The sequence below is a fragment of the Psammomys obesus genome, unplaced genomic scaffold, assembly GCF_907164565.1.
Source record: "Psammomys obesus unplaced genomic scaffold, mPsaObe1.curated_primary_1811, whole genome shotgun sequence".
NCBI classification, from domain to species: Eukaryota; Metazoa; Chordata; class Mammalia; order Rodentia; family Muridae; genus Psammomys; species Psammomys obesus.
The window spans coordinates 2903818-2928929 of NW_026589732.1; the positions used below are offsets into that span (position 1 = coordinate 2903818).

General features: G+C 52.9%; 1 protein-coding gene across 1 annotated transcript in view; it reads right to left on the bottom strand.

Annotated features, from left to right (window-relative positions):
* Tbc1d2 (TBC1 domain family member 2) overlaps positions 1-25112 on the bottom strand; it is a 47723-nt gene that overhangs the window by 4528 nt on the left and 18083 nt on the right. The window contains exons 4-10 of the mRNA XM_055605387.1: positions 22982-23115; positions 21492-21688; positions 12230-12616; positions 7565-7675; positions 6420-6604; positions 5335-5811; positions 807-927 (exon numbers count right to left, since the gene is read on the bottom strand). Coding sequence (XP_055461362.1) covers positions 807-927; positions 5335-5811; positions 6420-6604; positions 7565-7675; positions 12230-12616; positions 21492-21688; positions 22982-23115 — 1612 coding nt within the window. The remainder of the gene's footprint in view (positions 1-806; positions 928-5334; positions 5812-6419; positions 6605-7564; positions 7676-12229; positions 12617-21491; positions 21689-22981; positions 23116-25112) is intronic.

Below are 25112 nucleotides of genomic sequence, written 5' to 3' on the forward strand. Positions count from 1 at the left end.
TACAGCCCTCTTGTAACCTAAAGGTGAGGATGGCAGAGTAGGGAGCTGGGAAGAGCTTGACTCAGTGGCATCAAGGATCATGCTTAGGCCCTTTCTCTTTGTGAGGCCAAATGCTGTCCCTTCCTCGACCTTCTAAGTCCAAGCTGGCTCTCCTTGCGGCCGCACCTGATTCCTGCTATCCAAAGGGCCGCCCAGGAGGAGGGGCTGGGTGTCAGAAGGAGGGAAGAGAGCTGAGGAGGGAAGCTGGAGTAGGAAGGATGAAGTCTGCGAGGCGGGAGGGCTGCCTTAGCAAGAATTAAGTGGGGTTGGGACATGACTTTGCACTTACAGCTTTTAGGTCCACCAAGTGACCTTACTCCTATGCTAGGCCGGCCTGGGGTTTGGAGTGATGATAGGCGGAGGTCACAGAGCCCCGATTCAGAGCAGCAGTGCTCCCCAGGGATATGGCACAACCACGAGCATGGTCAGGGCTGGCGGTCACCACCCCCAGCCCACTGCCTATCCCACCAGCCTGTGGTCTCTCTCTGGGAGATGGCAAGGGTTACTGATTTCTGCCTCCCCTCCCCAGGAAGCAGTTCTTCCTGGTGGTATGACATCACCACTGGATGTCACACCTGCTGCTGGACAGGACCTCACAGTCTTACAGGCCCCAGCACAAGGGAACGTAAGCAGTCAGAGACGGAGGGGTTAAAGACTCCCTGTGTAGGAGAGGTGGAGGCCAGGATCTGCTGGCCTGAACTCTTCTGTGGGACTGCCTTGGATGGGTAACACACACACACACACACACACACACACACACTGCTCACCTGGGATGCAGTCAGGGTCTTGCTGTAGTACTCAGCCGGCAGTATGGTCTCCACAATGGCCACCAGGCACCAGAAAGCACTCTCCTCATCCTCTAGGACCAGCAGGGCGATGGCCGCCAGCCTGCAGAAGGAAAAGTCTGGAGTGACCCAGAGCAGCGCAGCACTGCATGGCAGAGGCAGCATCCTGGGTCCTGGGCCAAGTCCTCCTATGGGGCACTGACCCAGCCATACTTCTGTACCAGGATGGTAGTCATGGCACCTGGGGTGAGACACCCGTTTCGGGGGAGGATGCCCAGGTTGACTTTTAGAGCCTCGAGGAGTGATTCAGAGCGGAGGCTCTAAGGCTGGGTTGCTTGGGTGTGAACTACAGTTAGGATTGTTTCCTGCATGGCCTCTCGCAGGCCTCAGCTCCCTCATAAGCATCAGGGCTGCGGGAGGACCAACGGTCAGCCCTGCTGGCTGCCAGTGCATCTGGAGTCCAGCCCAGTGCGTGGCATGCAGTGTGGGCATGGTAAGTACTGGCTGTCTTCACCTGAGAGTCTTGGGGACCCTGGCCACCTATCAGAGCTGTGTGGTCTCAAGTGAGAGCGGAGCTCATGCCCCAGTCACCGCCAAACCCCTGTGCTGAGCACACACAGCCTTTCCTCCTTTGCTCCTCCATCCAGTCATGAGGTCCCTCTGAGACCAGGGGCAGCACAGCCCCGCCTACAGCTGAGTGTGGCCATCTTCCCCAGAGAAGCACTCTGCTTCTTCCACCTTCCCTGAGGGGACACATCCAGGGCCAACCCAAGAAGACGTCCCTCAGCACATACTCCATGGACCCTGCTAAGCACAGGGTCCCACATCTGCGGAACACTGCCCATCCCAGCCCCTCTAGGAGGCTCACAGTGCTCAGTCTCAGCAAAGCCTCGGGATATCCTACAGCAACAAGACCCTGGGAGACCCTGGTCAAGGGGGCGCTGGGGACCGCGGAGCCCTTCTGTACGCTCTTTAGACCAGGCTGGCCTCAAACTCAGAGATCCACCTGTCGCTGCCTCCACAGTGCTGGGATTAAAGGCATGCTTTGATTTTTATTTTTATTAAAACTTATTTGGTTTTGTTTGAGACAGAGTCTCGTGAGCTGGAGACATGGCTCGGTGGTCAAGAGCAGTGGCTGCTCTTCCCGAGGTCCTGAGTTCAATTCCCAGCAACCACATGGTGGCTCACAGCCATCTATAATGGGATTATAATGTATTACAGGTGTACATGCAAATAGAGCACTCATATATATTAAATTAATTAATTAATTAAAAAGAGTCTCACTCTATAGCCAGGCTGGCCTAGAACTTGCGGTCCTTCGGCCTCAGTCTTCAGGTGCTGGGACTACAGGTGTGTGCCACCACAGCCTGCACTGCTGAGCCCTTTCAGGGCCAGGCATTTATGCTTCCTGGGGCTCATCATGGGTTGGAGTCATGACCTGCATTTTCTTCTGAGGTTCCTGACGTTTAGAACCAGGGATGATTTTCCTTCCTCCGTTCCCAGCCCACTGGGAAGGGACCGCTCCCCGCTCTGGCTCACATGCTTACACAAACCTCCTGAGTCTGAGCTAAGGGCAAAGAGAGAAAACAGCAGCAGGTCTCCCGGGACTTAGGAGGCTCTGCCCTTTTGGAGCTGGGGGAGGGGACCTGCAGAGGTCATTGGGTTCAAGAACAGAAAATACCCTGTGTGTCAACTACCACCCACCAATGCCCAGGACAGACATATGTAATAGATCATGGACCTTTTTGCTACTGAGCCTGGACAGAACCCTCAGAAATCCCTTCAAACAGGTCTCCAGCAGCTTCTTCCTGTGGGCCACCTCTGGTCAAGGCAAACCTCTTACGGCACAGATAGGAAACTGGAACTCAGAAGGCAAAGGCGGCCATCACTTACGATCAAGTCAGCGGAGGGAACACAATCCAGGAAGTCCAGCCTGCTGCTGTCTGTCCTAGCCCATCTTCCCCCAAAGCCCAGCTTGCCCTCCGATCAGAAGCTGCTGTCCGTATTGGTTTAACTTCTGCATACAGAAGGCCAGCTAGTGGACGCTAGCCCCCACCAGAGCTCCCCACTGCTGCGGGGCTACCATGGGACACCAACCAAACAGGCCTGCAGAGGCGCGTGAAGATGGGGAAGAAGTACATTTAGTGCACTTCAGTCATTTTTATAGAGGAATGGATGTCAAGTTGGCATTAGACATTTCCACATTGTGTCACCTCAGGAACAAGCTAAGCTCCCTGTTGCCTTAGGTGAACGGTTTATTCTGACACGATGCATGCAGTTCTAAGGTTGACCGCTAGATGGCAACATAGACATCCATAAGGGACTTGGCAGCAGCAAAAGCACACCTTTCTGGAGATCCAGGCAGGCTCTATTATACATAGCTTTCTATTTAAAGCAATAGTATAAATATTTGCGTGAATACCGATTTTGTGTGCTTGCATATCAATTGAAATAAAGGCAGCATAGAGAGACATATTGAAAGCCACCTGCCCCTTTTGTTTCCCTGTTTCCCTGTGGCCTTCTGTGCTTCCTTCTACATCAGGGCATTCTGCTCCTGGGGCTGACTTCAAGGCCTCCTACTAGAATGGGGCCAATACAGGGCCAGGGGCTGCTGGGCTGTCATGCATCATGGATCGCTTCCTCAACCTCTCAGGGCTCAGCTGGGAAATGGGGCACCCATTCCCCCCTTCAAGGTCACAGCTTAAAACCTACCACCCATCTAATCTCGACACTGCCTCCCTGGATTGCTGGGATTAAAGGCGTGCATCACCGTGTGTGTGTGTGTGTGTGTGTGTGTGTGTGTGTGTGTGTGTGTCCATGAAGTCCAGAAGAGTGCGACAGTCCCCTAGAGCTGGAGTTATGGGTGGCTGTGGGGAACCAAATCCTAGTCCTCTGTACATGAAGCCAGTGCTCCTAACTACCGAACTATGCTGGCTAGTTTTATCAGCTTGACACAGCTAGAGTCATTTGGAAAAAAAGGAATTTCAAATGAGAAAAACAAAACAAAACCAAATCTCCCTAAGACTGGCCTATAGGCAAGCCTGTGGGGCAGTTCCTTAATTCGTGTTTGAGGCCGGAGGGCTTGGTCTACTGTGGGTGATGCCACCCATGGGCAGGTGGTCCTGGGTGCTGTAAGAAAGCGGGCTGAGCAAGCCGTAGAAGCAAGCCAGCAAGCAGGGCTCCTCTACAGCCTCTGTATCAGCTCCTGCCCTGACTTTCCTGGACAATGGACTACAAGCAGTAAGGTGAAATGCACTCTTTCCTCTCCAAGCTGCTTTTGGTTGTGGTGCTTACCACAATAATAGTAACCCTAAGATGCCACCTCTCCAGCCACACACACGTGTGTATCATGGTAACGTGAGTTTGCCAAGTGTGGAGGCCACAGGACGACTCGTGAGAGTTGATTCTCTCCCTCTGCTATCTGTGTTCCATTAGGAAGTGTGGCAGCCAACCCCTTGACCTCCTGGGCCATCCTACCAGCCCCTTTACAGCCAAAGAAGCTTTGTGTGTGTGCCTTCTGGAGTTTAACACATTCAGAAAGAACTGCACAGTCTTGCCAGGTTAGTAATGAGTGGGCAGGCTGCCCACAGACATCGCTTGTGCCGGGCAGTGCAGCAAGACATCCTGACAGTCTTGCTGAGGGGTGCGGACTGCACTCCGTGACCGCTGGGAGTTCACCTCACAAATCCCAGAAATTACATGCACGTGCTCAGTTTCACTCACATTGAGACTGGGAATAGGAATATAGAAAATCTCTGCCCTTGGGACCCATTGAAATGTGAGAGAGGACATCCTGAGCGCTGCTTCTGGGCTAAGTAGATGTCACACATCACCTGTTCTGACTGGAGAGTAGGCAGCTTTTGGAGATTTAGCTCGAGGATGTGTGTGCTCCAATTAAGCTGAGACAAACTCGCTTTGGGCGATGTCTGAGACTGAAATTTCTATGGCAATAACCAGGGTACTCAGGAGAGTGCCCCAGCATTGAAGGGAGCAGCCAGCACCCCCGCTGAGTGGTTCCACCCTCAACCTCATCCCTCTCCCTCTGCTGCTGAGTGGAAGAGGCCGCACTACTGAGACGGGATGAAGGTGTGGCGAGGGAGAGGCCAGAGCCTGTGAGGCTGCAGAGGGGATGGGGCAGGCCCAAGGGGAGGGAATGCAAAGGAAGAAAGCAGGCATGCAAGGCAGCGTCTGGTCCTCAGGTCTGCTTGCTTTCTTTGAACCATTTACAAACTCCCAGTCCTCTGGACTCCTCTGGGCACATGATCTTGACCCAGCTTCTTTGGCCACGTGTAAGCCAGGCTGGCCACAGAAGGCCACTCCTGACAGTTCCCCAGGTAGAACCTCCCTCCATCAAGTCAGGGCACAGGCCGAGGACCTGAATCCCAGCCCGTCTCAGCCACGAACACGGCCTCTGTCTGTCTGTCAGGGGAGAGGACAGGCTCCTGGGCCCTGAGCTGCAAGACAGTAGCACTGGGAAGAGAAGCCCGGCTCTCACCACTGTGGTACCCACCTGTTCAGGCCCTGGCAGTAGCCGATGGCGGGGTTGTGCCAGGAGAAGGCCAGGAGCACGTGGCGGAGCTTGTCGGGGAAGCTGGAGGTGGGGCAGGTGAAGTACTTGTTGGTGGGGAAGGTCCGGTGGAGGTCCAGCTCGATTTGCCGGGCAGCGGGGTGCTCGCACGCCCGGCCCCGGCCCAGAAGTTCCTGGTAGCAGCCCGGAGAGTGCAGGTGCTGGACACGGCGGTGGACCAGCCACCTCCAGACACGTGGACGGTGCTCACGGGGCACCCCTACCCGTAGTAGCTGCTTGAGCTCGGCTGAGGGCACCAGCTCGGTCAGGGCAGCCCAACGGTCCCGGAGTGGCCGCTCCACGGCTTCCAGGGCCAGCAGGCGGTGGGAGCGCACCTCCAAGGCCTGGATCTTGGCTAGCAGTTTCAGGTCTTCCACCTCGTGGTCCGGCACCGTCAGGAAGCCATAATCGTCATACTCACTGCTGGCAAGAGGGCCGCATCAGCGCGGATGCCCCTGGTGGGCTTGCACCCCGGCTGCACCGGGATCACGCCAGAGCCCAGCCTCGGTGTGCTTATCTGTACAGTTGGGAGAGCCTCCTGAAGAGGGCGGCGGTTCCCTTGGTAAACAGAAGGGCCTGCGTGTGGCTCGGGAGAGAGGCCCTCACTGACCGCAATTCGCTGTGTCCTGCCTGTGCCTCCCCAGTCGTCCCCAGGGAGCCTGTGAGGCAGGGCTCTGTACCCACATTACACGGGGAGGGGGGGCTGATTAGGGGGTGCAGAGAGGAAAAGTGACTTGCTTAGGGACACAAAGCAAAACAGGCCTACCCCTGCCAGTGACAATGGGGCCGTCAGACGCAGCTTCCCACTTTGGCTGTGCTCAGCGTGGGTCTGGCCTGCAGGAGGCAGCTTGGGAATCGGTGAGCGCAGTGACCCCGTGGTCTGTGCCTCCCTCGAGCCCACCCCCGCACGCTATGTGCCTGAGCCTGGGAGTCCACAGCTGTGCAGTACTGGCATATTTGGCCAGCGGTAGCAGCAACAATGATCTCAGCATGCCAACAGCCCCTCCCTGGTTGCCCACTGGGTTCACCTGACAGGGCTCAGCTCCACGCTGTCGGAGGCCTCTCCTGCTTCCCACTGCAGTGCCTCCTGGACCAGCTGCTGCAGCAGCTCAGGAAAGTTGCCGGCCTCGGCCCCCACCGCCTCCTGTAGCCTCCGAAGTCCAGCCAGGTACTTGCTTTCCACCTGGCAGTTCCTGGCTTGGAGGTAGGCGCACTGTGGGAGTGGAGCAGCCGCTCAGGCTTCTGGGCCGCTCAGGCTGCCAAAGCCCTGAACAGCTACACCCCGCCCAGCTCTGCTTTCCCTGCCCACCCCTCTCCTGGACCTGCAGTTAGAGAGAGGAGTCTGTGCAGCAGGGAAGCAAAAGAGACCCAGGACCAAGGAGGAAGCTGGCTCAAAACGAGGAGAGGGGAAGCCAGGGCAGGCAGACGTAGCACAGCTCACGCCAGGCTTGGAGTCTCATCATGGTTCCGACACTGCAAGTAGTGTGGCCTGTGACAAGTCAGCTAATGTGCTAGCTCACCCTGTACCTCAGGTCCTTCCTTTATAGACCAGGGGTAGCGCAGGGATCTGGCAAGGATCAGCCAGCCCCGGGTAAAGCCCTGCCAGGCACTGGGCACAGAGACAGCTCCCTGCAGGTGGCAGCCGGCCCCTGCTTTCTGCTTTCCTTCCTTGGGCTTTAAGCACTCTCTTCCTCAGCCTGAGGTGCGCTCCTGCACTCCCACCCCACCCCCACCTCAGTGCACACGTCAGATAGCTTCAGGGGACTCAGGTGCCTTTCTGTGCCTTGCTTTTTGTCTCTCTGTGAGATGGGGAGGGTGGAATTTTGCCTTGGAGCATTTACTGTGACTGCTGGGCCAGCTCAGTTCCCATCTTGGCCTCGCTGGTGAGGCTGCACCACTGTAGCCCTACCCAGGCACCACTTGATCCAACCATCTTGGGAGCCCTTGGCTTTCCTACCCTCCTGGCTTCTCCCTGCCTACTTCCTTCCGCTCACTGAGACCTTCCTGTGTCTTGTCCCCGATACTGCAGGGATTTCAGGTTCAGACTCCAAAGCGCCCCCTATGTCAGTCTACCTCCTGCAAAGCAGCCACAGGGGTGACAGGCCTGAGAGGATTAGGGAAAGGAAGGTGGGGATAGGGAAGGGAGGAACATGGAACTCTCAGTCCCTCCTACCTTGGTGAGCAGGGCCTTTTCCTTCTCTGCCACCTTCCTCCAGATCTTGGTGACCTGGTGGATCTCAGAGTTGAGGAAGCGGTTCTGGGTCTGATATGCTTGTATGTCATCCTGAAAAAAGCAAGGTGGGTCAGCAGTGACTCTGGAGAAGTCACCTTCAAGCGAGCTGCCAAAGCTTCCTTCCTTGAGAAATTCCCAAAAAGTGACACAGAAAGGGAGTCTGAAAGACTTCTCCGGCAAGATGTGGTAGGGAGAGCCCTAGGCCTGGAGTTCAAGATGGCTGCCATCTCTGAACCATTCTGACTCTGTTTTCTCATCTGTGAAAGGGTGGATATAAATTTTCCCCTTGGCAGCTGGGAGAATACATGACCTACAGGTAGCTTCAAGTGACAGAAACCAGCAAGCATTCAAGCGCCGCGTCTCCTTACATCCAGGTTGCTTTGTTTTGTTGACTTAGCTGGCCCAGGGTGGCTTCCAACTCACCAAGTAGCTGCAGATGATCTTGAATTCCTCCATTTCCTGACTGCAGCTCCCAAATTCCAGGATAAGGCACAGCCCCTAGCCCTGCCTTGGTTGTTTTTTAATTGGTCACAGTGTCAGGTCCTTGCAGCTTTGTGTGGATTGCTTTTGTCAAGTATCACCTCATAAGCATGACTGAGTGATACTCAAGGCTTTCCTTTGTTTGCGTACTTCTGATCTGAGGCGCTAACATGCCTGTGTGGCATCTGAGTGTGGGCTCTGCTCACTCCCAACCCCTTCTTCTTCTTTTCTATTTTCTTTTCTGGTTTTGTTTGTTTGAACAGGGTCTCATGTATCCCAGGCTGCTCTCAAATTTGCTACAAAGCTGAAGATGGCTTTGAACTCTAGACCCTCCTGCTTTCATCTCCTAAATCCTAACATTGAGGTTGTGCAGAGTGGATGCAGTCCTGAGCAGGGGCATGGCAAGGGTGCCAATACTTGTAATGGATGTTTTGGTTTCTTTGTAAACTTAGTCATGTTATGTAAATATGTTTTTGTTTTAATCCCAAGTGTGGGATTTTAGCTGGGCTCTAGTTTGTCCACGGCACAGCTGTTAATTGTCTCTTGTGGGGTGTGGCTTTTGCCAGCTGGTAATGGCATGGAGAGGGCTGTGGTCTAGGGCTCTGAGGATATAAATTTGAGAGCCCAGAAAGACGTGGTGTTGGCCTGTGGCATGTAGCAGTTTGGAGAGGCCCGAGAGAAGGGGAAAAGTAAAGGGGTCTGATCCCCTCTCCCCACTAACCTCTCTCCTACCTAGGGTTGGGGAGTTGGTGGAAGGGAGGTAGAGGCCTAAACACCCCAAATAAAGCAGGTTTTACAAAACGAGCGCTACAGAGGCCTAGACCCATGGGAGGGGCAAGGCTTCCCCCTGGTGCTGTATATAATAAACTGCCTCCTCATTCTCTGTGAGTTTCCAGGCTACTGGTGCATCAGACACACTGGCCCAGTCCAGCCCAGATTTTCTGTTGTCCCTGTCAATCCCAAAGCTGTGCAGATTTCGGCAATGTGCATAAGCCACCACACATGGCTCCTCCCCTGCTTTTCTTGAGAAGATCCTATTATGTATCCCAGACTGGTCTCTAACTCATCCTCTTCCTGTGTGCCACCATGCCGAGGTCCAACAGTTATTTATTTACCCGAAGGATGACTATTCTACTGGGTAATTTCCTACAGCTGACTTAGTCCTTGTTTTGTTTTTCAATGTTTTAAAATGTGAGCCCTGGGCGTTTCAGCTGCTTTTTAAGTATGAGGCTTCCAGGATAAAGAGCCATGGGCTTTGAGATTTCCTCTCACGGTCCAGCGTAGGGAGTGACGGCTTCCTGCATGGACAGCTGAGAAGTTGGGGAAGCCATAGGAAGGTCCCATATAGACCTACAGCTGTGGCTCATGATCTTTGTTCGCTTGAGAAGAACATTCTAGAAGCCATTCAAGCACGCTATCCACTCATATCCTCTAAGAACCAAAGCCTTTCCTTTCCTGCTGGGGGAAAAAGTCCTAGGTTCTGGGTTTAGGGCGTCTTCTATTAGTTACCATGTGTGAGGGATACAAGATGGCTGTCAGGGACCGTCTGCGCCCTCAGTCTGTGGGGCACCTACACAGCTGCTCATGGGGATTCTTCCCCAGCACCTGGGATGAGCCACAAGCATCCAGGTGAGAGAATAAAGTTTCTGTCAGGCCTGTAGTCTCACTGTGTGCCATCTGCGAGCGATAAGGGCTAGAGTAGCATTGTTCCCGTTTTACAGATGAGGTAAACCCCTCAGTGATGCAGCTGGGGTGGATCCCCACCGCGTCAGCCATGATGGGCCCTCAGCAAACACCACTGACGGCTCAGAGCCCAGTCCTGCTCCATCTTCCCAACCCCTCCTCACCCAGGCTCAGCACGGGCACCTCTCAGACTCTGAGAAGATGGGTTTGTCATATAGGGAGCCCATTCCCAGGTCAGAGGGAAGCTGAGAGGTGCCCAGGCAGGGAGGTGGGTGTGAGCTGGGCAGCCTCCCAGCAGCTTGGTGTCCGACCTTGCCTACCTGGAGTGCTCTCCTTGGCTCAGAACTGCAGGGGAGAAAAAGAGAGACCTCAGAGGAGAAAAAAGCCACACAGAGTCACAGCGAGGCAAGAGGAAAACATGCAGGAGAAGACACCCAGCTGAGGAGAGCCTGCTGCCTCCTGCAAAGGATCAGATATCACAGACAGACATCAGATGTCGCGGGAAATGCTTGTGTGGGAGTCTACCATAATTCTGCTGCCTATGATGTTGATCTGAGCCCATTGTCCCCCTCATGCGTCAGTTACCTGCCAGCAGTGGACCTGCATGGCTAGACATCCCTGTCTTCCCAGCTCTGTTCCCCTCACCACCCCAGACAGAACTTCATGTAGTTCTGGCCTCAAACTCTGCGCTGAGGATGGCCTTGGATTCCTGGTCCTTCTGCCTCCACTTCCCTTCTAGGTGCTGGGATTACAAGCCTGGTTTGATAACATTGAGCTCCCGCCCCGACTCCAGCTCTGAAATTCAAGACATCACTGACACTACCCTTGAAATGATAAGAGGGCCTTTCCCTAGGGCTGGCTGCCCAGTCTCAGGCAAGCCCTGTGAGTATTCTCTATGGTCACATGATGAAGGGCATTTGATGGGCATCCTAAGAACTGGCAACTAAGACGCACGTACTCCATGCAGCTCTATACTGGGCTCAGGGGCATGACCTACCAGCATAAGACCCCAGGATGGCGAGTTTCCTCACAGACATGACTAAGGAACACATTCTGGATCCTAGGGGAAGAAGGATTTCAAGTGGCCCTTGGCACTCTGGAGTCATCCCAGTGATCTATGTCTCAGGCCTGTGCTGAGCTATGGGGTCTGGAACAGGGACACCTGATGAGGAAGAAGGCAAAGGCACACAGCGCAACAAGAAGCGTTCCCACTAGCATGCGCCTGACCAGGGGCTTTCTGGCAGGCCTCTGCTCTTCTTTGTTCTGTTGTATCCCTAAATAGCCTCTGACTTCAGGCCAACAGCAGGCCCTGCTAGTTTGGGCTGGCAGGGAAGGGCGTATGGGTCTCAAGTCCCCTTCCTTTGTCCTAAAGATTCTTCAAGCTGAGGAAGAGTTAAGCCACTTCCTGCAGGGGAAAGAGAGCTTGACCAAAGCCATTCAGCTAGGAAGGCACGGAGTAGGACTTGGCGCCATGGCTGTGTTACTTCACTGGGTGGCCAGTGGCCATGCTTGACTCACTAGTGCTTCTCCCAGAAGCTTCCCCTTTCTCTCTACCTCCCACCAGCCAGCAGTTCTTTGAGTTGTGCAAGAACATGGGAGGCTATGAGGCAGTGTTTGGGACCACACTGGCGCTGGTTCTGTGTGTTGTCCTTAGGGTCAAGAGGACCTGTCGTTAGCCTGAGGCATGCTGCTGCTTGGGCAGGCCTGGCCACACTGAGAGAAGCCTGTGGCCCGAAGCAGGTATCACATCTCAAATGATGTCCCAAACCCTCCTGTCCGGAGGGCCTGAAGAGAGAGCTGAGGACAGAGAAGGGAAGCAAGGTGAGGCGTTGAAGGTGGTGAGAGGCTGGGAGTTGCGGAGCAGGTAGAGCAGTTAGCGGACATCCAGCCAGGTTCTGTTCCCAGCTCGGCTCCAGTTAAGCGTCTTTACCCTCAGCCTCAGCACTCGAAGCTACAAAGCAGGAAGCCACCATCTAGCAGCCTCACAGGGATGGCATAGGCCACAGTGAGCTGATACAGTGAACACTGGAGGTGGCCCTGGCTCTTGAGGATCCCTCAGTGGTGACTGCTCTCGTCCTGGGCCAGCCCACAACCAGCATGGGTTACATGTTCTACACATGGAGGCCAGCCTGGGCTCCTGGACAACAGAAGGAGGCTGTGCAAGCCAGGCCCCAGACTGGGCTATCCTCGGGCTCCTTCAGCTCTACACTGATAAGCTGGGAGCCTGTTCACTTTCCAGAGGCCCAGCACAACATGAAAGGTCAGACTGCATTGGGTCTTCGGAAAGTGAGGGGCGGAGGGGAGATTTTTCTCTTTGCTACCCAGTTCCGGTTTGGATGTTCCAGAATGAAGGGGCAGCTTCTGCCCCAACTAGAAAAACCACACATGGCACCCTCCCCAGAGTTGAGGAAAGCATGCCGGGTGGAGGGCAGTGGAACCTACCTTCAGGTGCTCTACCCTCTCCTGCTGGCTCAGGAAGTCACCATTGGCAGCCTCGGCAGGCTGGCCGGGGGGCTGTGCAAGGTCTTCTGTGAGCTTCTGGGAGAGCTTGCAGATGACCTGCTGCTTGGCCTGGTTCTTATCCACGAGTAGCTGCACCTGCTGCTGAAGCGCCTGCACCTGCTGCTCCCGCAGGCCGGCCTCATGCACCAGGCGCTCTCGACTCTGCTCTAGGGCCTCCACTCGCTGGTTCAGCTCCGCGATCTGCCGCACCTTGTGCCGGACGAGCTCCAGCCGGTCCTTGTCCTCAGCGGCTGCGAGGTATGCACTGGATGCTCGTTTCTCTTGCTGAGCAGCCTCCAGTGCCTTGTGTAGGATTATCACCAGCTCCTGGGTGGGAGGGGAGTAGCTGTGAGTGCTGGGAAGACCTGGCAGGTGCCAATTAGGCACATACTATGCCAGGCTTCCCAAACCTGAAGTGCCCAGAAGCTCCGCTGGGCATCTTATCACACTCTTTTCTGCTTTCTTGGTCCAATAAGAGTGGTTGCTGAACATCTGGCCAAAAACCAACCAAACAACCAAACACATTTCAGCAAGCTCTGCTTTAACATGCGTGAGCAGAGATGTGGGCCGCTTCCAGGTCACCTCTGAGACAATAGATATGTGCACCGTGGGTCCTACTTTCTTTCTTTCTGGCTGGGAAGGTCCTGGAAGGGAGCCCCCAGAGCTGAGGATAGCAGAGCTGCCCACCTTCCCCAGCTCGGACTTGCTTACTGTTATCTGGATTCTACAGTGAAAGAGAAAAAACGAAATTCTCTAGGCTATGGCATCCCGAGGAGCTGAACCCACACCTGTCTGTTTCAGAGAAGAGCAAAGTGAAGCCCAGGAGACCAGAGTTCAGTCCCAAAGCACCCAGACCCCAAAGCCTGAGCTTAGAAGTGAAATTGGGGTGTGGGTGTGTGGCACAAGGGTGTGACTCTTGCCTCTCACTCTGAGCCAGATATTGCTAAAGACTGTGGTATCCCTTTCTGCCACGGCGGTGCAAGCTTCTGAATCCTCAAGACGGCATCTGTTCATCTCGACTGTCAGCCTGGTGGGATTTAGAATCTCCATGGGAACAAGCATCTGGGCATGTCGCTGAAGCAGCATCTACGTTAGAGGTTAACTGAGGTGGGGAGACCCACTTTAAGTGTGGGTGGCACCACCTCCTGGGCTGACTGAATACAAAGGAGGAAAGGGAGGAAGGGGCTGGGCACCGTGTGCGTCCCACGCTGCTTCCAAAGTGTGGAAGCCACGTGGTGAGCTGCTTTGAGTTCCTGCTGCCAGGACTTCTCCGCACTGATAGACTGTATCTTTGAACTGTGCCTCAAAATAACCCTTTTTTCTTTAAGTTGCTTTTGTCAAGTTTTGTTACAGCAACTGGAAAAGTAATGAAGACAGCATCCAAGCAGCCATGTCCAAGCAAGCTGAAACATGACTGGAGGAGAAATCCAGGGCACTCACCGAGCAAACTCAATCTGTTTGTGTCAAGCCTTCAGCCCAGCACTGATCAACAGTGCCCGCAAGGCCAGTCGGGAAGTAGGTGCTAGATAGCTGGGAAACAGCACTGGCCTTTCCTGCTCTGACCCCAAGTCTGCCCTGCCTCACTGTGTCTGCAGACTCTAACCTTCCCAGGACTCAGGCCTGCTGTGCCCAAAGCAGGGAATGAACTAATCCAGGGCCAGGATCACAGCGTCAGGAGCTTGGCAGCCCAGCAGCCGGATGCAGGGAGGTCCCGAAGGTCACTGTCCACTAGGGTACTTGGAACACACACTCTCTTAGTGACACCTCAACCATGCTCACACTGCAGCCTTCCAGTAATTGCTTCGATTGGATGGGATTAATTCCTGAGCATGATTCCATTACGAAGAACTGCCGGAGACCACTTGGGTCTACTGACAAATCTCTTCTCTAGTTCTTGCCTGTTTTTGAGACAGCCCTTCACTTTTAGCTCAGGCTGGCCTCAAACTCATGATCCTCCTGCCTTGGGCTCCCAAGTTCAAGAACTAACCCCACACCGTCATGCCTGGTGCGCAGACCAGGAAGGGATGATCACAGTTCCCACCTCCAAGGACTAGGAATAAAGATAGGCCACTCATACATAGTGGAGAAGGTTTGCTGTGAGAGAGGGGCAAAGGGGTTTGTTGGGGCACGGTGTCTTTCTGCCTGGGGTTGGGCTGGGAAAGGCCCTTACACTCCACAACATGATAAGGAAATTAAAATTGAGCCACGAGGAACGAAGAGGGTTAAAGATGGCCAACAGCCTGAGGGAGGTGAGGGTGGGGAAGCCTTTCCAGGCCAGGCCCCTAAAGAAAGCTCAAAAGACAGTCTGAGCAAAGGCCTGGGGAGCAGAAAGGGCAGATTTAGAGCCTCAGGAGCTGCTGAGTGTGGCCAGATGGTGGGGTTGGGGACACAATGCACACCAGACCACTACATCTGGAATGTCCCAAAGTGGAGAAACAGCTTCCTGGGGCTCTAGTGAGAGATTAACATTCCTATGGCTCCAGGGTCTATCTGAGACTGTGAGGTGGCCCTGGGTCACTGCAACATGAAATAGTCACAGACACCATAGTGTCTGAGTCTTGCTCTGGACCAGAAGCCAGTAAGCATCTTCCCCAGCTTTGAAGGATCTGGAAGCTAGCACATTACAGCCAGTGGGCCCCTTCTGTCACTCAAGTCTCAGCAGATCCAATCAGGCTTCCAGCCAGGAACCCAACCACCACTTCACCCTATCCTTACACCAGAAGACATGCTTGGGAGAAAGGAGCCTGGGGAGAGGAGGCAGCCTCACAGGAAGCTCAGAGATATGGGACACCTGGAGACCAGAAAGACCTGTGGACCGTCTGCCCAGCCACCGTGCCATCATCACATGGAGACCGAGACCAACAGAAAAGCTAAGAGTACAGAGTCAGTGGGCCGAGCAGAGGGCTCCCATGTCCCAGTTCAGGAGCCCTGGCTTCGATGCCTCTAGTACACGGGCTCTGCAGCAGAATGCTTCTTTCCGTTTCTCTTTGAAGTGGAAGCTGCTCAAAACGTAGCGGTATTGGCCAAGATAGCCAAGAGCCAGGTGTGGCGGGGCACACCTCCAGTGCTAGCTGTTGGGAGGATCAGAGATTTGAGGCCAGCTACACAGACCTCATTATGACAACCCAATGGGTTTATCACCGGTGAACAATTAAGTAAACCAAATGTGTTGTATCAACAAAGGGGCTATAAGCTGGGCGCGGTGACGAACGCCTGTTATCCCAGCACTTGGGGAGGCAGAGGCAGGTGGATCTCTGTGAGTTCAAGGCCAGCCTGGTCTACAAAGTGAGTCCAGGACAGCCAAGGCTACACAGAGAAACCTGTCTTGAAAAAACAAAACAAAACAACAACAAAACACCAAAAAAATGCACAAGGGAATATTATTCAAACTTAAAAAGAAGGAACTTTGACATTTATTACCACAGGGATGAAAACCTTAATTAAAAAGTTAAAAATTTTTTAAAATATTTATTTATTATGTATACAGTATTCTGCCTACATGTGTGCCTGCACGCCAGAAGGGGGCACCAGACCTCATCATAGATAGCTGTGTGCCACCATGTGGTTGCTGGGAATTGAACTCAGGACCTCTGGAAGAGCAGCCAGTGCTCTTCACTTCTGAGCCATCCTTCAGCCCCCTTAAAAAAATTTTTTTTTTAAATATTTAATTATTATGTGTGTATGTCTCTGTGTGTGCCCATTTGTAGACGGGAGTTGCTTCTCTTCTTTCCACCAGTCCTAAGGATTGAACTCAGGTCATTAGGTTTGGTGGTAAATGCCTTTAGCCATGAGCCGCCTTTTCAGCTCGGAATGAACCTGTGAGGAGGGCATCCTAAGCAGAACTATCCAGCCACAAACATGGCTGCGGTTCTGCAGGTCAGAGGAAAACCAGAGTAGTCAAACTACAGAGCTGAGAACAACGTGGTCCCCAAGCCGGGTAGCAGGGGTGGAGCTGCTGAATGGTTCAGGTTTTCACTTTGCAAGAAGGAGAGAGATCTGTTGCATAATATGAGCATATATAACATTGCAGACCTGAGTACTCCAAAATGGCTACAGGATGCTATGTAATGGCATGCAGCTATGGTCATAACACTGGGAAACAGAGACAGGGAGATCAAAGACACCAAACCAAACCAAACTAAACCAAACCACAAACCTAGAGACAAACTATAAATTTTAGGTTACTTTTTTTATTTGCTTGTTTTTGGTGGCGCTGGGCCTAGAACCCAGGACCTTGTAGATGCTAGATAAGTGCTTTGCCACTGAGCCATACCCCAGGTAGTCCTGTTTTATGTTTTGTTTGTTTGTTTGTTTGTTTACTAGGGTTTAAATTGTTCAAAGTTGTGAGGGGGGTGCCAAAATATGTAGTAACTGAACCATTTTAATGTAATAATTTAAAAAAAAATAACCACACAGGTCCATAGTGAACAAATACTCTTAAGAATACAAATGGTAGGTAGGCTGGGGTAGACAATTCTGGAGTGCTCGCCTCGCATGGGCATGGCCTGGGCTCCAGCCCAGGACCACAGTACAACTGTTACAAAGGCACAGAGTTATATTACTTTTTTTCTGACCCAAGACATCATGCTTCTTATGAAAATTTTTGATGACCTGAAACAATATAAAACTACCATTTAGAACCAGCACCGATTGTATTAGTACAAAGGGCTCAAGAGCTCACCTTTTAAGAAACTGCGGTGTGCCATGTCTGTGAGGACTCTCATAGATGGGCCTAACCAGGTGCACAATGAGAGCAGGATCAGAGAAGGCTGGACAGTTTTACAGTGTCATCACCACGTGACCTACCAACTACAAAAGCAACAAGCCAGGCTGATATCCACCCCATGCAAACTGATTTTACTCTTTCCACACATACCACAGAAAAAAGCTGAGGAAAGACTGTGGTTCATTGCTTTTGAGACAGACTCTCCTGTAGCCTCAGAAATTTGCTGTGTGATGAAGGATGGTCCCCACCTCCTGAGTGCTGTGATTACAAGGGTGTTCCACCAAGCCTGCTTCACGCTGGACCCACACTCTACTGATGTGGGGTAGCCTGGGTCCCTGCAGAGAAACAACGAGGTGGTTCCTGGTTTCCACCATCATAAGCATTGCCTGAGGACCCATTACAGGAAGCAGAGGAGCTGATGGAGAGAGATGTGTCAATCTAACTGCTGCCTGGCCCATCTCAGATTTTCATACCTGGCCATGAGCCTATTTTCATTTTAAAAGGCCATAAGTCATCCTTTCAGCTTAGCCTTGATTTGTGTGCACCAATATGCGCATCGCTGTGTGACACTCGGGAGCGTGGCTGGGAAGTTAACACAGGCCTCACACTCTGCTCCATATATTGATTTGTGGTCTCACTGGAAGCTATTAAAAGGGAGAAAACAGTCCTTGGGCCTCTGGGGCCTTTCAGAGGTGAGTAGCATTAGATAAGGTCATGAGGATGGAGTTCCCACCACTGAATCCTGCTGGTGGCTGGTGAAGAAGAAAGCCAGAAGACAGACAGACACAGACACACACACAGACAGATCTCCCTGTCTCTCGTCATGTGATACCCTAAATTGTCTCAGAATTCTGCCAACAAGGCCATCCCAGGTGTTGGTAGGGCTCTTGCCTAACACAAGCCAGGTGTGGCTATGTGTACTTGTAAGCCCACAATACAGGGGAACCTTGTCACAGAACAAATCTTTTTTAAATAAGCAGCTTGCCTTAGGCATATTGCTACAATCACAAACAACAGCCTGATGGATCCAAGGAGGGGTGATATAACAGGATGGCTTCCGGCTGGGTACCTCACAGAGTGTCAGCTTTCTTACAGTCAGTCTGGTGATAAGGACACCAGTTTCACACAGAGTTGCCCTCAAGAAGAAGTGTCAAAGCCTTCCCTCAAGTTGCATTGACCAGGATATCTCCCAGCCCTCCCTCCAAGTCAAGGCCAGGTCCTATCTGCAGACAGGCACTCTAAAATTTCTGGCTAGAGTTTTGGGGAATGGGGTTGAAGGATTGTCCCCACTAAGTTTCCTATGTGGCTCTGTTGGGGTCTAACCTTCCTAGCAGCTAACAGATGGCTGCCAACGCTAGCCAACAGTCAGCCATCTGCCAGGGAAGACAGCTTTCAAACTGGGCGTGACTGTCGGCTCAGGGGCCTGAGGCACCTAGGCAACCTGCCACCTGGAGCTGTCTGCCAGAGTCTAAACCTCTGCAGGGCCAGCAATGGGGCTGCCAAGATGGATAATGGTTTAATGGGCTTCAGAGTCCCCAGTGGATGTACTGGCATTGAGAGTGCACTCATGCCATCCAAGATCAGTCCTGACACTTGCGTATGATGCTAGGCCATGAGACAGGGGAGGAAGGCAGGCAGCAGCCCAGACCTGTAGCATCGCACCTCAGTCAAGTCACCACCTGCAAGCCCTCTGAGCAAGCAGTGAAAGGACTGAGGCCTAGCGGTGAAAGATCAGACTCTGAGCCCAGGTTGGGCCCCTGGGAAGCGTGGGAATGGAGAGCTCTCAGACCATCAGACCTGCAGTTTCCTGTTCAGGAGGGGAGGGTGGCCCTGCATCTGTGGTCAGCATTGCAGCAGGTGTCCAGACAGCCCTGCGCAGGGGCCCCACAACCCTGGCACCGGCAGCTAGCATACTCCAGCTTCTCTTCCCCACCGGATGGCAGTCTTTGAGGGCGGGGGTTGGGTGCCAGTGTGCTTTCCCACAGTGTAAAATTCGAGGTACAGATTCTCACAGGGCCACTGAGTTCATTGATGTTCATCTACTCCAGTGCCTCTCAACCGTCCTAATGCTGTCGCCCTTTAATTCAGTTCCTCGAGGTGTGGGGACTCCCAGCCATAACCTCATTTTGTCGCTACGTCGTAATAGTAATTCTGCTACTGTTAGAAATAGTAACATAAACATCTCTGCTTTCCAGTGGTCTTAGGTGTGACCCCCAAAGGGGTCCTGACCCACAGGTTGAGAATCACCGATCCACTTGGTTGCATTTGATCATTGTTTTTACCATGACAACAAAAAAGCAAACTAGAACAGACTGAGGGTCTGAAGTGAATCCCTCTCTGCCCAGTATCTCTAGTGCTAGGTACCAGACTCCAGGTACTACTGGCTACCCTAGCAGAAAACAGCTTCTCTGCTCATGTGCCCCTGGCCACCTTGGTGCCAGCAGCTGGTCTCCTGTTCTTCCCTCCTGCCTTTGGTGCCTGGCCCACTGCTGAACACTCAGGGCTGGTGGAGCTGGGTGGCCTGAGCTCCCACACATGACTAGGTCAGGAACATGTTTCTAGGAAGCTCTGACAGGGTCACTCCACCATCTCCTCAGAGGCCAGGGGAGGGGACCTGCTCGTAGTAAGTGAGGAGGAACCAACACAAAAGGCTGGGAGCATCAAAGTAAGAGCCTGCTGGCCACACATGAAGCTGTGGGGCACTGTGGGGTGCCAGGCATTGACCTTAGGGTCCAGACCTGGGCCTCTGCAGGCTGGGAGGTTAACAGACACGCCATGGTCACAACGTGGGCCTGTGCTGGGAGTCAATGTGAGGCTGCTGTGTGTGCATGAGAGGCGCTGGGGCAGGAAAGCTCACTAGGACTGTATGTCAGAGGCTAAACCACAAACCCCTTTCTCCCAGACATCTGCCCCAGCAGACAGTTTTCCTGGAAAGTTACCCGGCAAAAATCTGAAAGGTCCAAGCAACTTCCTCATCCCCTCCTCCCTTGGAATGTGTGTTTCCTGGCCACCCTTACAGGCCTCTAAGAGTCTTACCTTCCTTTATGGAAGGCAGGGAGCTCCCAGAGGTACGAGGGTCTCCAAGGCCCTCCTGAGTACCGCTGGCCATTTGTTATGCCTTAGAAAGAAAGGCTAGGTAAGGGGCGGGCTGCCTACATATTCTAGGAAGGAGGGAGATGCGGTGACAGGATAGGCAGTGTGAACGGTGAGGGTTTCTTTTTCTTCCGAGTTTGGATCAGCTACATGAGTCCAGGGATACACAGCTACAGTACAGTTCCAGCCCTCTCATGACAGGAAAGCCACAAGACAGGAGGAAGACCTAACCCCCCATCACTGCCATGTCCCCACATAGGATGTCACATGCAGCAAGTACATGTCTGGGTGTTCTTTGACCCCACAGCTGCCTCTGCTGTGCAATGCATGCTGTTCGGGCCTGTGGCCTTCACTCTTTTTCTCCCGACACTAGCACACTGCACGCACGCTCCGGGCCTGAGGTGAAGATGCACGAATGAAAGCAGCTCTCTCCTCACCATCTACTTCGCTAACCTAACCCTGGCCTGCTGTGAGGGGCGAGGTTAGGTATGCAGAGAGGGCTTTTCTCAGCTGCTGCCTCCCCACACAGGGCAGGAAGCACAAGAAGGGACTGAAGACCTAGCAGTACAGACCACATGGCCCACCCCAGCCTGAGTCCTGTGCAGCTAGGGCCAGGGAGGTAAGCAGGAGGGGGCTCAGGGCAGCCGGAGCTCAAATCAAGCTTCCGCCTTCCTCACAGGGGCAAAGGTGCCCACCAAGGCCCCACCTGGGCTTTCCGATAACGGCTGTGAGACCCTCACTCTCATCATGCTAGAGAGGTACCTGCTGGGTGCGGCAGCTCTCCCACATCCCTGCCACTGACGCTTACGTCACAGAGCAGCCTTTACCCATAAACACTTGCAGAGTTGAGCCTTCTGAATGAAGTTAGTGCCTCTGGGCACAAGCCCCTTATTTTCCATGATGGCCACATGTCCCCTTTTTGTAACTGCTACAGTGAACTTCTCATGCAAAAATGAAATTACCTCTCCTGCCACTGTCCTCTGACAGTCCTGCCAGCTTTCTGTCCTGGGTCAGTCCCTCAAGTACCCGCACATGGTCATAAGGTACGAGCACCCTCCCTGTACATCCAGACAGCACCCCAGGCCCTGCCTTTCTTTCATAGTGGGTCAGACCGCCCAAGCCCCTCTAAGAGGTATCCAAGAATCAGCAATTACATTAAGTCTCCAGAGACCTGTCCTTTGGTGGCCTGCCACACCTAGTTTGTGGACAGCATGTTTCCGAGCGACTGACAGTGAGGCACTTCCGACTCTACAGTTGTCCTCTGGAGACCACAGACTAGCTGTGCCGGGTTGGGTTGAGGTGCTACTGCACAGAGCTATCGGTAGGGCTCAAGGGCTGGGGTGGGGGTCACAACGGGGCTCCCAGGAAGGGGCTGGAGCTCACCTTCTGTGACTTGAGTTCTTTGGTGAGCACCAGCACCTGCTGTTCCAGCGCCACCACCTTTTCCTGGGCTGTACGGCTCCGAGCCAGCCCGTCAGAAAAGAATGGGAAGGTGTTGCTTTGCCGCTTAGGTTTCTGCATGGGACCCGAGGGTGCAGAGGACCTGGGTGTGGGCTTCGGAGGATCCTCTGGCTCTTTTCCTGCTTGAGGAGAGAGACATGGGCGTCAGGATGGGCAGAAACAGCAAAACGCTCCATCCACCTCTAGGTGCCTCGTACAGATGTGAGGCAACAGCACCTTTCTGCATTTTCCTTACGACTAAGGAAGGGGGAAATAGACTTCGCTTATTTGTGAATCATTACTAGGAATTCTGTCATTCTGGGGACAAATGGCAGTGGTAGTCACGTGACAGTGTGAATGTACTTAATAGCACAGAATGGTGTAATGAAAAAACTTTGTTAGGTATATTTTACTACAATAAAACACCCTGAAGCCTGATGTGGCGCTGCATCCCAGCACAGGGGCCAGAGGTAGAAGATCTGAAATTCAAGCTCCTTCTCAGCTCTACAAGTCAGAGGCCTGGGATACAGGAGACCCAGTCTCAAGAGGGAAACAAACCAAACCCTTGCTCTTCAACTTCTGGAGACCTGGGGTTGGGTAGAGGTTGTCAAGACTCAGAAGGTAAACAAAGAGGACTCATGCTGAGAACAGAAACTTAGGTTCCTGAGGCCCCTCCCCAGCAGTGTAAAGCTGGGGAGACTGCTGCTGGGGGGTGGGGTGAGAGGGAGGCTGACCAACCCAACTAAGGAGAGAAGACATACACAGACCGCTGCGGTGCTGTGGCTTGCAGCTTTCTGGAGTCTCTGTTGGGCATTTTCTATTGATGCAGTTGGTTTTTTTTTTTTTTTTTTTTTTTTTTTCTTGAGTCATCCTTGACCTTTTAAAGTATCTCCCCACCATAATACTCCTGTTGGTAACCCCAATAATATCTCACTGGTTGAGCTAATTTGGATCTTGGTGTAATCGTTATTTTGGTCTGTCATGGGTTCCCTTGTGCGTGTATGTGTATGTGTGTATGTGTGTGTTTTACATCTCTCCAGGAAAAATCTGTCACATAACACGCACTGCTAAGGACTGAATGTTTGTATTCCTACAGTCCCAGGCTGAAGCTTTAGTCAGCAGTGTGATGGCATTGGGGGGCAGGGCCTTAACTAATTTAGATGAAGGCACAAAGGTGGAGCCCCATGAAAGGATTAGTGCCCTTAGAAGAAGAACTTGAGAGCTCTCTCTACCACCTCAGGGGACAGAGCGACCACTGTCTACAGGCCTGGAAGAGACCTTTACTGGAATCAAAATCAGCAGCACGTGGACCTTGGACTCCTTAGCTTCCACCTAACAATGACAGCCACAGTGATGGCTCTCCTTGAGCCACATGCACACTCTTGCAGGCAGGGAGGAGACGGGGCTTGGTCTCGGACCTGGACAGAGCTCACCTGGAATGCTGGGGTCAGAGATGAAGGGCTGCTCCCCCCTTTGAGGCTCCGGATTCTGTGACGATTCTTCCACCAGTGGTCCGTGGCTCGCTGCTTGGGCCTGCTTGTTGCCACGAATGTTGTGCATGGTATTCCTGGAAGGAGAAGGGAGGGGCATGAGGCCAGGCAACCTCTGCCCTTGCTGGGGCTCCATCGTCATTGGTGCCCTGACTGGTCCCTACACTCAGCATCCTGTGTGGTGCATCTCTGTGGGACACTGAGGCTAAGGTCGGGAAGTCTTTCATTTCTAGATTGCCTCTGAGCTGGGTACAAGGTGACAGACTCCCTTTCTCAGCTGGGTTCCCTCTTCGCCTAATCTGGGAAACCCCAGATCCTCTAAGGAGGGCCACACAACCCTTCCCTGATAAGAAACCCATGCAGTGTGTACCTGGGGATTCCTGGAGACACCCACCCTATGCTAATGAGCTGTCTTGGTGTCTTGGCTTTCAACCAATGACCGTTAATCTTACCCAGAGTTCTTCCCCACCCATAGGATAATTAAGTACTGTCTTCCCCCTCTCATGACAGGGCTGTGTTGTTACATGTAAATGAAGTATCCCTGGGTCCCCTAGATCCAGAAAATCAAACACATTCACCCTCAAAACTCCCCCCCCCCCACTGCCCAAAGTTTATAAATCCCTGATTTCACACTAAATAAATGTACTACCATCAGCTTTTCACCATGACCATCTGAGATTCATCATTTGCTCTGGGGAAAGAAGGGCTCCCCTCCTCCCTAAAGAATCTCTGCTAGATCCCCAGGCTTGAATGCTGGTCAGTCAGCCATGTGCTGCTGGCTGCCTCAAGTTTCCTCCATTCACTGGTGTGTCAGTTCAGGTTGCTACCACCTTGCTAGCCCACCACAGTGTCCATCTGTAGAAGCAAGCAAAATAGCTGTTCTTGAAACAGCCATTTTGTCTGATTGGACAAAACTTGGCTCCAGCCTCTGCTTCTCTCTGCTTTGGAGTTCCAAGAGAGCATCCTTAACCGGCTGCTACAGCCACCGACTTGCCCAAGTCTTGCCGGGCCCTTGTTGCTGCCTGGCTCCGATTTTGGAGCCCTGAGCTCCTTTAACCCTGTGCTTTGCCTTTTCCACTTGGAGTGTGCACTTCTGGTTTGGGGCCCAAGCTTCCTGGGAGAGTACCAAAGCCCAGGCTCCCTCTGAATGAGAAACCACGTACCCCCACATACCCACCTCCCCGTCTCAAGCCCCTCCCCCTTCTCATTTACCCCCTTCCACACTACACTTCCCCACCCTTTTATTCTTAGTGAATTTCATACATATATAAAGTGTATCTTTAAAACATTTTTTAGGTTCATTTTATGAGTGTTTTGCCTACATGTATGTCTGCGAACCACGTGTATTCCTGGTGTCTGTGGAAGTCAAAAGAGGGCACTGGATCCTTTAGAACTGAAGTTACAGAGAAATCACCATGTGGGCACTGGGAATTGAATCCAGGGCAGAGGGCGGTCTTCTACAAGAACAAGTGCTCCCAACTGCTGAACCATTTCCCTGAGCTCCTACAATGTATCTTGACAATATCCTCCCCGGCCTCCCCACTCCAGAAAATTCAGGATTTTCCTGTAGCTCCCCCACCCCCAACATATTATATTCCCTTCCTACTGAGTCCAAGCACAGACAACCTATTAGCCACAACCCTTCAGAACAACGACGCTCCCTCCCCCAGCAGCCACCAGTTGCCCAGTAGCCAATAGCTCTTCAGCTGTGGGTGGAGCCTCATGGGCCCCTCCCTCATTGATGCTGGAATTACAGACTGGCTTTGTACAGGTCGGGCACGGGTAAGCACAGCTCCTGCAAGCTCACGATAGCTCTGGCTGCTGTGCTTCTTGTATAAGCTTGGTTCCCGAAACCCCAACCCTGTTGCTGCGGCGTGAGCTCCTCACTTGTCATCCTGCCCACCGGTAGACTTAGAACTGTGCCTGCAAGAAGAAATTGCTCCATGTTTGTTGAACAGATGTTGAATGGACTTGCCAACCTAACTTCCCCAAACCCTCTGGTCTCCTAACTACCGTGTCCAAAGGCCATCTGCGGCTCCCAGCTCTGCTGAGGCATGTTGTAAGCATTTCCTGA